General features: G+C 32.2%; 1 protein-coding gene across 4 annotated transcripts in view; it reads right to left on the bottom strand.

The window, feature by feature from the left end:
* The window catches only part of LOC145249645 (ceramide transfer protein-like), a 123378-nt gene that overhangs the window by 13069 nt on the left and 97977 nt on the right, over positions 1 to 12332 (bottom strand). For all 4 annotated transcript variants that reach the window (XM_080111409.1, XM_080111411.1, XM_080111410.1 and 1 more), the window contains 5 exons: positions 8191 to 8268; positions 7023 to 7190; positions 2741 to 2804; positions 2028 to 2227; positions 1429 to 1555 (listed from right to left, as the gene is read on the bottom strand). In XM_080111409.1, the coding sequence (XP_079967535.1) occupies positions 1429 to 1555; positions 2028 to 2227; positions 2741 to 2804; positions 7023 to 7190; positions 8191 to 8268 (637 nt within the window). The remainder of the gene's footprint in view (positions 1 to 1428; positions 1556 to 2027; positions 2228 to 2740; positions 2805 to 7022; positions 7191 to 8190; positions 8269 to 12332) is intronic.

The following is a 12332-nucleotide window of genomic DNA, read 5'->3' on the forward strand; positions in this document are numbered from 1 at the left end:
ATTAAAGTATGTGAAAGGATATTCATTATTATTTATTAAAGTATGTGAAAGGATATTCATTTATATTTATTAAAGTATGTGAAAGGATATTCATTTATATTTATTAAAGTATGTGAAAGGATATTCATTTATATTTATTAAAGTATGTGAAAGGATATTCATTATTATTTATTAAAGTATGTGAAAGGATATTCATTATTATTTATTAAAGTATGTGAAAGGATATTCATTTATATTTATTAAAGTATGTGAAAGGATATTCATTTATATTTATTAAAGTATGTGAAAGGATATTCATTTATATTTATTAAAGTATGTGAAAGGATATTCATTTATATTTATTAAAGTATGTGAAAGGATATTCATTATTATTTATTAAAGTATGTGAAAGGATATTCATTATTATTTATTAAAGTATGTGAAAGGATATTCATTTATATTTATTAAAGTATGTGAAAGGATATTCATTTATATTTATTAAAGTATGTGAAAGGATATTCATTTATATTTATTAAAGTATGTGAAAGGATATTCATTTATATTTATTAAAGTATGTGAAAGGATATTCATTATTATTTATTAAAGTATGTGAAAGGATATTCATTATTATTTATTAAAGTATGTGAAAGGATATTCATTTATATTTATTAAAGTATGTGAAAGGATATTCATTTATATTTATTAAAGTATGTGAAAGGATATTCATTATTATTTATTAAAGTATGTGAAAGGATATTCATTATTATTTATTAAAGTATGTGAAAGGATATTCATTTATATTTATTAAAGTATGTGAAAGGATATTCATTTATATTTATTAAAGTATGTGAAAGGATATTCATTATTATTTATTAAAGTATGTGAAAGGATATTCATTATTTATTAAAGTATGTGAAAGGATATTCATTTATATTTATTAAAGTATGTGAAAGGATATTCATTATTTATTAAAGTATGTGAAAGGACATTCATTATTATTTATTAAAGTATGTGAAAGGATATTCATTATTATGTATTAAAGTATGTGAAAGGATATTCATTATTATTTATTAAAGTATGTGAAAGGATATTCATTATTTATTAAAGTATGTGAAAGGATATTCATTATTTATTAAAGTATGTGAAAGGATATTCATTTCTGAACAAAATGGTAGCATTTTTAGGACTTTATGTGTTTTGGGTTTTAAATATTATATTATTATATTTGGGTTTTAAAAGAGTATCTTAGTAGAACTACCTTGAAATATCCAAAACGTTTTCATGTTCAGTAAGCATTACTACTGATGTTATATATATATATTTATTTGAAGTTCCTTCTAAACTTTAATTCTTTCCTAATATCTTTTCTCTTGGAACTAAGTGCTTCCTGCTTAAAATTTCAAAAGCTTTTAATGTGGAAAGTTAAATCCAAACAGAAAACAAAATTACCATTTGCAGTGTAGCTGATTTTACAGGTGATATCATCTCTCGTAATTTCTCCTTCCTCATCAGGTGGTTGAATTATGGTTTGACACGCAAGAGAAACATTCATTTTCACACGCACATATTTACCAATCTAAAAATAAAAGCAGTTACATTTAAGAACAAAAGTGTTCACTAAATTCAATATTAAATAAAATATTTTCATGATTAAGCTATTAATAATAAACATAATTAACATAATAATAAACATAATTAATAAACATAACATAATTAACATAATTAATAAACATAACATAATTAACAATAAACATAATTAATAATTAACATAATAATAAACATAATTAATAATAAACATGATTGTAATTTAATGATGCACGATGATTAGTATTTATCAGATCATTAAAAAATTTGTGTAAAAAAATGTCAAAAATGTATTAGATTTAAGCCTTATTTTGCAGCTTAATAGAAATACCACAATTACTTCTCTAACACCGTCATTTGATGCGGATTTAATTTATTTAAATAACTTTATTTAATACGAAAGAATTTTTGTTCAATAGGAACAGGCATTCTATAAAAACAAAAAAAAGAGGGGGGTTACTTACAGGAACAGTAGGATGATCTGTTGAGTAATTGACAACAATCCAAGTATCTGGTGCTTCTTCATCCTCATTAATCACATGACGGATATGCGACCAAAATACAGCATCCCTCTGTGAAGCAGGCCAGACACGTTTAATGACGTTATGACTGATGAAAGTGTCTTCAGACAGCCATTCAATACAACGACTGCTTTCCAATGTACCTGGAAAACAATAGTTTTAGATTTTCATCACAGTTTACATAAAAAAATTGTCATTTACTTAATTTATGAATGCAATTTAAAAATATTACTTTTAGTTCATAAAGAAAATTGCTTTGAGAAAGATATAAAAAACTTATTGTAATTATTATTTGTAATTAATGCAAAAACATTTTATCAAAAACTAAAAATAAGTTAAAGCTAATACATCTTATTTGGTTTTATTCAATAATTAACTTTTGTGAATGATCACATACTTGTGACATTCAAAGTAATTTTTATTTTATGAATTAGATATAAATTTTATAATTTGTAAAATTTATTTTGATTTGAAGAAATGAGGTTGTGTAATTTAATGATTTTAATGAATTTAACTTTTAATTGTGTCAATATTGAAAATATTTCAATAATAATGTTTTAAATGTTTGACAATCTTAAGACCATTTGAGTTCACCCATTTTATCAAATTTGATTTATCGAGATAATTATTGGATAATCATTTTCTAAACAACTTACCTTCCCAATCCATTCGCACACTCAAATCCCAAAAATAATGGCAAATCTCATGTCCAGTTATTCCCTATAAAAAGGAAAGAAAAAAAAAACTCTTGGGATTTTTACAGTTTTATGAGGCATACAATGTCTAACATGTTTCTTTTCTACATGTTTTAAGAGTATCAAATAATAAAATTGTATCAATTTAAACAAATCTTTACAATTTTGTGTTAGTAAAATTTGTATCAAATTTATATTTTCTTCAAATGATAAGACCATTTATATTTTAATACTTTTCTTTATTGTACAAACATTTGAAACTACTTTCATATTTCAACAGAATTTAAAGTTTCTTTCTAATTAGTAATTTCTGATTTGAAGCTAATTTAATATGGCAGGAGTTTTTGAATGAGTCCCATCACTAGGTGGCCTAATTATCATCTTTGCATGTTGTGTCCCATGATGGGGCATTTCGTTTCTTAATCCAATCGTTTCTTGTCCTGTGCAGTCTCCAGGTTTCTTATATCATCTCTGGGTTTCTTGGTCCCTTTGCTGGTCTGGTAAGCTTGCTGCAAATGAAGAGCCCTCGCCTCAAACAAACAGAACTCTGGTTTATAAATAATAATAAACTATTATTTTCTTCAGTTCACAACTGATACTGTCTAATCTAAGGCGACTGATTACAAGCAGTGCACAATGTCTGACCAGATCAAATAAAAATCACAAATCCCGTTAACGCAATCTAGTTAACATCATCACATCAGGCTCTCAAGGGCCTCCAGGCAGAGGTGTGCTTGGCCAGTTCAACTGTTTGATTTGCTGGCTACAGCTCAAGTCTCTCAGAATCCTTTTTCTGAATCCAATCCCTTTCCCTCTCCTCCCCGAAGGAGAGGAGAGGAGTGGTTAAAAACACCCTTTCTCTCTTCCTCTCAGAGCCTCTCTTTCAAGGACTCAACATCTCTCCCTCTCCTTTCTGGGAGAGACGTGGTTGCTCACACTGATATCTCTGGCAGTTTTCTGGATTTCTTCACTCAACGGTGTGTAGGGTATATCAGTAATGCTTTTCCAAATCAAAACATCTTCAACATTTCAAGAAAATAATTTTAATTTTGTCTCCATGTCCGAGATGATATGCCATTTGGCTTGTGTGCAACAAACTAAAAATGACAGCGCTGTGTTTGGTCCTATATCGCTAGTTAAATCTTTACATTTCTATGCACTCCCCACCCCATCTGGTCAAACACCCCTTCACTGCAGTATGCACCTCTCTAAATGCATTCATGATACTCTATCGTATCACATTAAAATATTTCACAAAGTTATTCAATTTTCACAATCAATGGATAAAAAAATGCAAGAAATTGTGATGTGGAGAAAATATGGCCAAAGACAATTTGGATGCAATCCATTAACAAGCATCACTGGCAAATGGAATTTGAACAGAATGGAAAAAATCCTGAAGATTAACAAGCTTCAAGGCAGATTGCGAGCTGTCAGAAAACGTATTAGCTCTCCCAAGCATCATCAAGTCACCCAAGATTAGCAACGTAGAGGTTATGAAATAGGAAACATCCAAAGAAAAGTCACCCAAGATTAGCGACGTAGAGGTTATGAAATAGGAAACATCCAAAGAAAAGTCACCCAAGATTAGCGATGTAGAGGTTATGAAATAGGAAACATCCACAGAAAAGTCACCCAAGATTAGCGACGTAGATGTTATGAAATAGGAAATATCCAAAGAAAAGTCACCCAAGATTAGCGACGTAGAGGTTATGAAATAGGAAACATCCAAAGATAAGTCACCCAAGATTAGCGACGTAGAGGTTATGAAATAGGAAACATCCAAAGAAAAGTCACCCAAGATTAGCGACGTAGAGGTTATGAAATAGGAAATATCCAAAGAAAAGTCACCCAAGATTAGCGATGTAGAGGTTATGAAATAGGAAACATCCAAAGAAAAGTCACCCAAGATTAGCGACGTAGAGGTTATGAAATAGGAAATATCCAAAGAAAAGTCACCCAAGATTAGCGACGTAGAGGTTATGAAATAGGAAACATCCAAAGAAAAGTCACCCAAGATTAGCGACGTAGAGGTTATGAAATAGGAAATATCCAAAGAAAAGTCACCCAAGATTAGCGATGTAGAGGTTATGAAATAGGAAACATCCAAAGAAAAGTCACCCAAGATTAGCGACGTAGAGGTTATGAAATAGGAAATATCCAAAGAAAAGTCACCCAAGATTAGCGACGTAGAGGTTATGAAATAGGAAACATCCAAAGAAAAGTCACCCAAGATTAGCGATGTAGATGTTATGAAATAGGAAACATCCAAAGAAAAGTCACCCAAGATTAGCGATGTAGATGTTATGAAATAGGAAACATCCAAAGAAAAGTCACCCAAGATTAGCGATGTAGAGGTTATGAAATAGGAAACATCCAAAGTCACCCAAGATTAGCGATGTAGATGTTATGAAATAGGACACATCCAAAGAAAAGTCACCCAAGATTAGCGATGTAGATGTTATGAAATAGGAAACATCCAAAGAAAAGTCACCCAAGATTAGCGACGTAGATGTTATGAAATAGGAAACATCCAAAGAAAAGTCACCCAAGATTAGCGATGTAGATGTTATGAAATAGGAAACATCCAAAGAAAAGTCACCCAAGATTAGCGATGTAGATGTTATGAAATAGGAAACATCCAAAGAAAAGTCACCCAAGATTAGCGACGTAGAGGTTATGAAATAGGAAACATCCAAAGAAAAGTCACCCAAGATTAGCGACGTAGAGGTTATGAAATAGGAAACATCCAAAGAAAAGTCACCCAAGATTAGCGATGTAGAGGTTATGAAATAGGAAACATCCACAGAAAAGTCACCCAAGATTAGCGACGTAGATGTTATGAAATAGGAAATATCCAAAGAAAAGTCACCCAAGATTAGCGACGTAGAGGTTATGAAATAGGAAACATCCAAAGAAAAGTCACCCAAGATTAGCGACGTAGAGGTTATGAAATAGGAAATATCCAAAGAAAAGTCACCCAAGATTAGCGATGTAGAGGTTATGAAATAGGAAACATCCAAAGAAAAGTCACCCAAGATTAGCGACGTAGAGGTTATGAAATAGGACACATCCAAAGAAAAGTCACCCAAGATTAGCGATGTAGATGTTATGAAATAGGAAACATCCAAAGAAAAGTCACCCAAGATTAGCGATGTAGATGTTATGAAATAGGAAACATCCAAAGAAAAGTCACCCAAGATTAGCGACGTAGAGGTTATGAAATAGGAAACATCCAAAGAAAAGTCACCCAAGATTAGCGACGTAGAGGTTATGAAGTAGGAAACATCCAAAGAAAAGTCACCCAAGATTAGCGATGTAGAGGTTATGAAATAGGAAACATCCAAAGAAAAGTCACCCAAGATTAGCGACGTAGATGTTATGAAATAGGAAACATCCAAAGAAAAGTCACCCAAGATTAGCGACGTAGATGTTATGAAATAGGAAACATCCAAAGAAAAGTCACCCAAGATTAGCGACGTAGAGGTTATGAAATAGGAAACATCCAAAGAAAAGTCACCCAAGATTAGCGACGTAGAGGTTATGAAATAGGAAACATCCAAAGAAAAGTCACCCAAGATTAGCGATGTAGAGGTTATGAAATAGGAAACATCCAAAGAAAAGTCACCCAAGATTAGCGATGTAGAGGTTATGAAATAGGAAACATCCAAAGAAAAGTCACCCAAGATAAGCGACGGCCAGTTTAGAATCTCGATAGATAAACAAAACTTGATTTAGAAAAAAAGATGTAAGCGAGTTGAACAAAAAAAAAAAAAAAATTGGTTTTATAGTCAGTAAGAGGTCGAGGAGGAGAGAGTCAGAGAAAAGTTGAGTTGGCTAGCAGATGGGGGATCCAGTCACTGAGGTTCACGGGAGCACTAGCGGTGAACAATAGAGCAAGATGCAGAGACCAAAGTAAACATACTTATCACAATAATACAAATTAGCACTTTATACACACTAGACGATCATGAAGATACTGTAATAAATATAACATGCACATACATTATATAGACAACCAGACGTATTGACACATACATATACTCAACACCCTAGAGATAATATGGACAACAATACAAATATACATGGCGTGTATTAACATGTGAATATATGCATACACCCGGCTATTTTATGATACGATTTGGTCCTCATTACTTATGCACATATTGTTATATAGACCAGCTATATAGCACCCTGACCAAGCAAAATAGGACATGATGACTGATGACGTTTTATTACTTACTTTAACAGTATGAACTGCCTTCAATGGATCAAGAACCAATCCATCTTCTTCCAGTTCTCGTTTGTAGACTTTCATTTCTCCTTCTTCATGTAACATAATCCAATTATCTTCTCCTTCATCATTTTTATCTTCCAAAAATTTGAGATGTTCAGCAGTAATTTGATTGATCTGCAAAAAAAAAAATTTTGTTCTAATGAATGCATCTACAAAAACACAGACCCTTTTAGAGTGGTAACGAATTGACAACACACAAGACCTAAGAAATAGTTTTATCGAACGCAAACTGAATAAAAAACAAAATGAGTCTTGATCCACTATATTTAATAAAGGGAAACTACTCAATTTGAACTACCAAGATTTTGAAATCGTTCTACAATGTTATCAATCAATTGCTAAAATCATAAAAATGATTTTCTATATAAAAAAACTACTTGATAAATTTACATGATTTTTGGAATATAATATTTTGAACATCCTTGAATATTTGGCTTGATTGGGTTTGGTGAGAAAAGATGTGTGCTCATCAGAAATTTGCTAAAATCACTTTACAATCTAAAAGATTTAGATAAAGCTCAGCCAAAAATTAAAAAAACAAAAATCATGTACTTTGATAAGCAAATTGTATCTGTTAAAGATATTCAAGGTTTTATGCTGAAATTTTCTGACGATTTTAGCAGACATGTGGCCAAATTTGTGAAAAAGTTTATCATGATTTGAAAAATAAAGTGTTTATTCAATTAAACATTCATTGTGCAACTTGCAAACAATAATTTTATTGGTTGTTTGCTAATATGAAATCAAATAGATGATTTTATCTTATGATTTCTAGGATTAAATAAGAAATGACCACAGTGATAAATAGAAAATATCCTTAATTTCCATAACTTGCAAATTAAAGCAGTTTTACAGATGTTCCAGATGTCCTGCAGATGTGCTACAGACCTAATTTTTTTTTTTTTTTTTTTTTGTCAATCCAAAATTTTAAAACAGATTATTTTTTTGAAAGCCATGAAATTAAAATTTTTCTTTCGTGTATTTTTAGGGCCAGTATGTGACTTTAACTGCATATTTTTTATTACAGAGTATGCAAAATTGGAAATATTTTTGTAACACTTGATATTGAAATAAATTAAGTGTTAAAACATGCAATAAAAATAAAAACACTTACCTCATTGTACAAATTATGATTAGGTGAAAGCAAAATTGCTGGAGGAGGTTGGGGCTTCACTGCAGCAGCAATATGTTTCTATTGAATAAACAAAACATTTATTAAGAACTAGCCGTATCCGGCCACGAGTTGCTGTGGCTCAGTTTGTGTAAATGGAACCACCCCGCTCAACCAAAAGAAGTCAAAATTCATTTTATTTTTAAGAAGGAATCAGTGTGGAAAACATCTGTAAGTTAATTAATACAGAAAATAGTTCATTTATTTATTTGCGGACTGTCATCCTCATCTTCTATATTTGTTGTTTCACGAAAATCTGTGAATACATAAGTAAAGGTGGAACGAAAAGCAGGTAAATTAATTTTTTTTGCTTTTGTGATAGCATTTTCTCGTAGTGAGCTGCATGGTAAAACGAACACATGGACACAGAAACACGCAAGAGAAATAATAATCAGAGTGAGAGAAAGTGAGTTGGGAAGAATATATACACAGAAGGAGAGAAAAACGGTTGTAAATAATGTTGACGCCATAGAATTTTTTTTTTTTTTTCGGCAGAAAAAGAAATCTAAAGAGAGAGAGAGTTGGGAAGAATATATATATATATATATATATATATATATATATATATATATATAGAGAGAGAGAGAGAGAGAGAGAGAGAGGGGGGGGAGGGAGAAAGAGAGAGAAATAAAAACTGTTGTAGATAATGTTGATTCTATGAAATGTTTGTTTTTTTTTTTTTGGCATAAAAAGAACATTAAACAGTGAACAATAACTTCACCAGTTTTTATTTCCTAAAATGCTAAAAATATTAAATAATGTACATAAAATATGATATATACATGTCATAGAAACTATAATAAGTAAATGTTTTGAATCATTTTTGTATAATAAAATTGCATCTTTTTTCTTTATATATATATATATATATATATATATATATATATATATATATATATGAGAATTTACGACAAATTTATTATTCAACAAGGAATACAAAACTTAAAGTTTTTCTTTAATCCATGGATTTTCAATAAATGGCTCATCTCATCAGAGGAAATGTTCTTAGAAAAATAATATTCATAGGAAATCATAAACTTTGCTATTAAACACAGATTAAAAACTAAAAAGCTTGTACGAAAAGCCTAAAAGAAGCCAAGATTTAAAAAATCTTGGCTTTTAGACTTGCGATGAGCCATTTATCCATGGATTAAAAAACAAAAAAATTAAAATTTTGTATTGCTTTTCAAATAATAAATTTGCAAATTTTTTAATTTACAGAATTTAATTCCAAATTTTCATATATACTTATTATTACTCTATATATCATAACTTCCTACACTGATGATTGCATAAGCATGAAAAACTAGTGTCTGTTGATATAAAAATAATTAATATTTATTTAAAATATTATTTGGAATGTTTTCATTGTTTATCAATTTCATTGAGAAAAGTTATTTATTGATAAAAAAATCCTTATATCTAACTTTAAATTTTTTACTATTCAGTTATTTGGTAGTTTAAAAATTCCTCGGAGATTTCCTCTTTCAGTATAATACAATCGGGCACAGAATGACAATTTTTCCTCTCCTTGAATGAAAAGTCTATTATTGCTTTTTGTTTTATAGAAATCTTATCTATCTATATAGAAATCTCATAGCTGTTTAAATATGATATTTTAGTAAGGGAAGCTACATTTTTTCCAGGTTTTACAATTAAAATGCATTATTATCCCACACACACACAAAAAAAGTAAAAAAAAAACCAAAAAAAAACACATGGACAAGTATACATATCATCAGTACAAATAGGTTAAAACAATTGTAAGCTTGCATAGTTACTAAACTGAACTTTTTGAGAGATAAACCTCCTCGCCGTTTTTTTTTTTTTTTTTTTTAAATGGAGAGTAGATAATACAGTGGATGCGTTATCGGCAGCTCCAGTAACTCTCGCTTCTCCTTTTGTGTCTCTCAGTCCTCATTCAAATGAGTGATTTTTCTGACAAAGGGTGAAGAAAAAGCTGCTTTCCAGGTCGGTAGTACTTGGTGAACAGTAGTCTGAGATGTCGGAAATTTTTCTGTCTCTATGTCTATCCTTGTAGCCATGTCACTAGTAAGGGTGCTGGAGGTAAACGTTTTGTCTGGGCTGACGTTATCCGCCTGATAGTCAGGGACCCGAACCTTGGATTAACCACTAAGGAGGTTGTCCTATCAGCAGGCGTAAAGTACTGGGACTGCTGTATTGCCATTTGGTGAATGGATTCTGGACCATGCAGTAGTCTCTGGTGGGGCCTCTCGATGCCATACTAGTCAGTAATTGTTACGGCTTTACCTTTTCATGTGCTACAAAAAATAAATAAATAAAATTTCCTGTCTTTTTCTCTCCTACTTTCCCTCTCTATCCTGCTCTAACCAAGTATGCCGACCTGTTCCACAAATTCCAAAACCTCAACATGAAATATCTCCAGAAAAAAAACTCGAATAAACCTAGAACCCCATCTTCCAACGTAGACCCCTATTACCAGGTCTCCTTCTCCAACATCAGGGGTCTACGTTCTAACCTTCCAGAGGTTGAAACCCAATTACAGGAGACGAAACCGGATATATTCTTTCTAAGCGAAACTCGAATAGGGCCGACCACTTCTCTGGATGAGTTCATAATTAATGGATACTCTAACTTAACAGCTAAATCTGACCCTCAAGATCGCCACGGGCATGGAATATGTGCCTACATTAAAGATAGCTTCTCGTGTGGCAGGGATATCTCTAGAGAAGATCCTAATTTACCCTATATGTGCTTCCAGGTTGCACTTGCTTACACCACTGCATTTATATTTGCCCTCTATCGGCCTCATAACAGCGGAGTTACTATCTTTAAGAGTATATCTGAGAAAATAGACCACATCCTGTCTGCACATCCCTCGGCTAACATCCACATATGTGGTGACTTCAACATCCATAACGTGAAATGGCTGACCCATTCAAATAAGACAGACGATGAGGGGAGGTTTTGTCATGATTTTGCCATTGCTTATGACCTCACTCAGATTGTTCGAACTCACCCGTGTGCCCGATACTACTGGTCAATATGCAAGCCTCCTAGACCTTTTTCTCTCAACTTCCTCTGAGCTATGTTCATGTTCCGTTCATTCTCCTCTAGGATCCTCCGACCACTCCGTCGTATCAGTTCAGATAAAAATGAAATGTAATAAGTCTCCAGACGTACCCCTCCACCGTACTGTATACCGATACTCTATGGCTGACTGGGATATCTTCTGTACATTCATATCTGATTTACCTTTGCATTCCATGTTTAAAAAGGTGTCCTCTATAGTATCAGATCTGACCAAATGGTTAATTGTAGGCATAGACCGATTCATACCATCTAAAAAATTCCAACAAAAACCTAACAGCCATAATTACCAACGTAATAGATGCACTGAGACTAAAGCTGCTTTCAGGAACGCCAACAACCACTGTAAAAGAGTAATAAAAAATGCAAGAGAGCTATATGCTCAGTCTGTTAAATCCAAAGTAGCTGATCAGCGGCTTGGTTCCCACCAGTTTTGGCAAATAACAAATAGGATCCTGAACAGAAGTGTGCGTTCTATCCCAACCATTATCAATGGACCAGAGGTCATCTCGTCAGCATCAGACAAGGCAAAACTATTTGCAAAGAACTTTGCAGCTAATTCTACCCTATGCGACGAAGGCCATCAACTCCCCATATTTCCTCCTATAACACAGAACACGCTAGGTAACATACAAATATCTGTGCATGAGGTCGCCAAGCTAATCAAGAACCTTGATTCCAGTAAAGCAACTGGCCCTGACGGCATCCCAATTATAGTGTTAAAAAAGCTTCAACCAGAACTTGCTCCCATACTTACGAAACTGTTTAAGTGTTGCCTTAAGGAGAAGTGCTTTCCGACTCCCTGGAAAACTTCATCAGTATGTCCTGTATTTAAGAATTCAGGTTATAAGTCATCTCCCTCTCAGTACAGACCAATAAGTCTCCTGTGTGTCATGAGTAAGTTGCTGGAATCCATATTAAATAGAGAAGTAGTCAACCACCTCAGCAGAAATAACCTTCTTAGTGACATGCAATATGGTTTCCGTTCTGCAAGATCTACAGCAGATGTGCTA

The sequence above is a fragment of the Euprymna scolopes genome, chromosome 28 (assembly GCF_053919585.1).
Source record: "Euprymna scolopes isolate OS-2025 chromosome 28, ASM5391958v1, whole genome shotgun sequence".
Classification (NCBI taxonomy): domain Eukaryota; kingdom Metazoa; phylum Mollusca; class Cephalopoda; order Sepiida; family Sepiolidae; genus Euprymna; species Euprymna scolopes.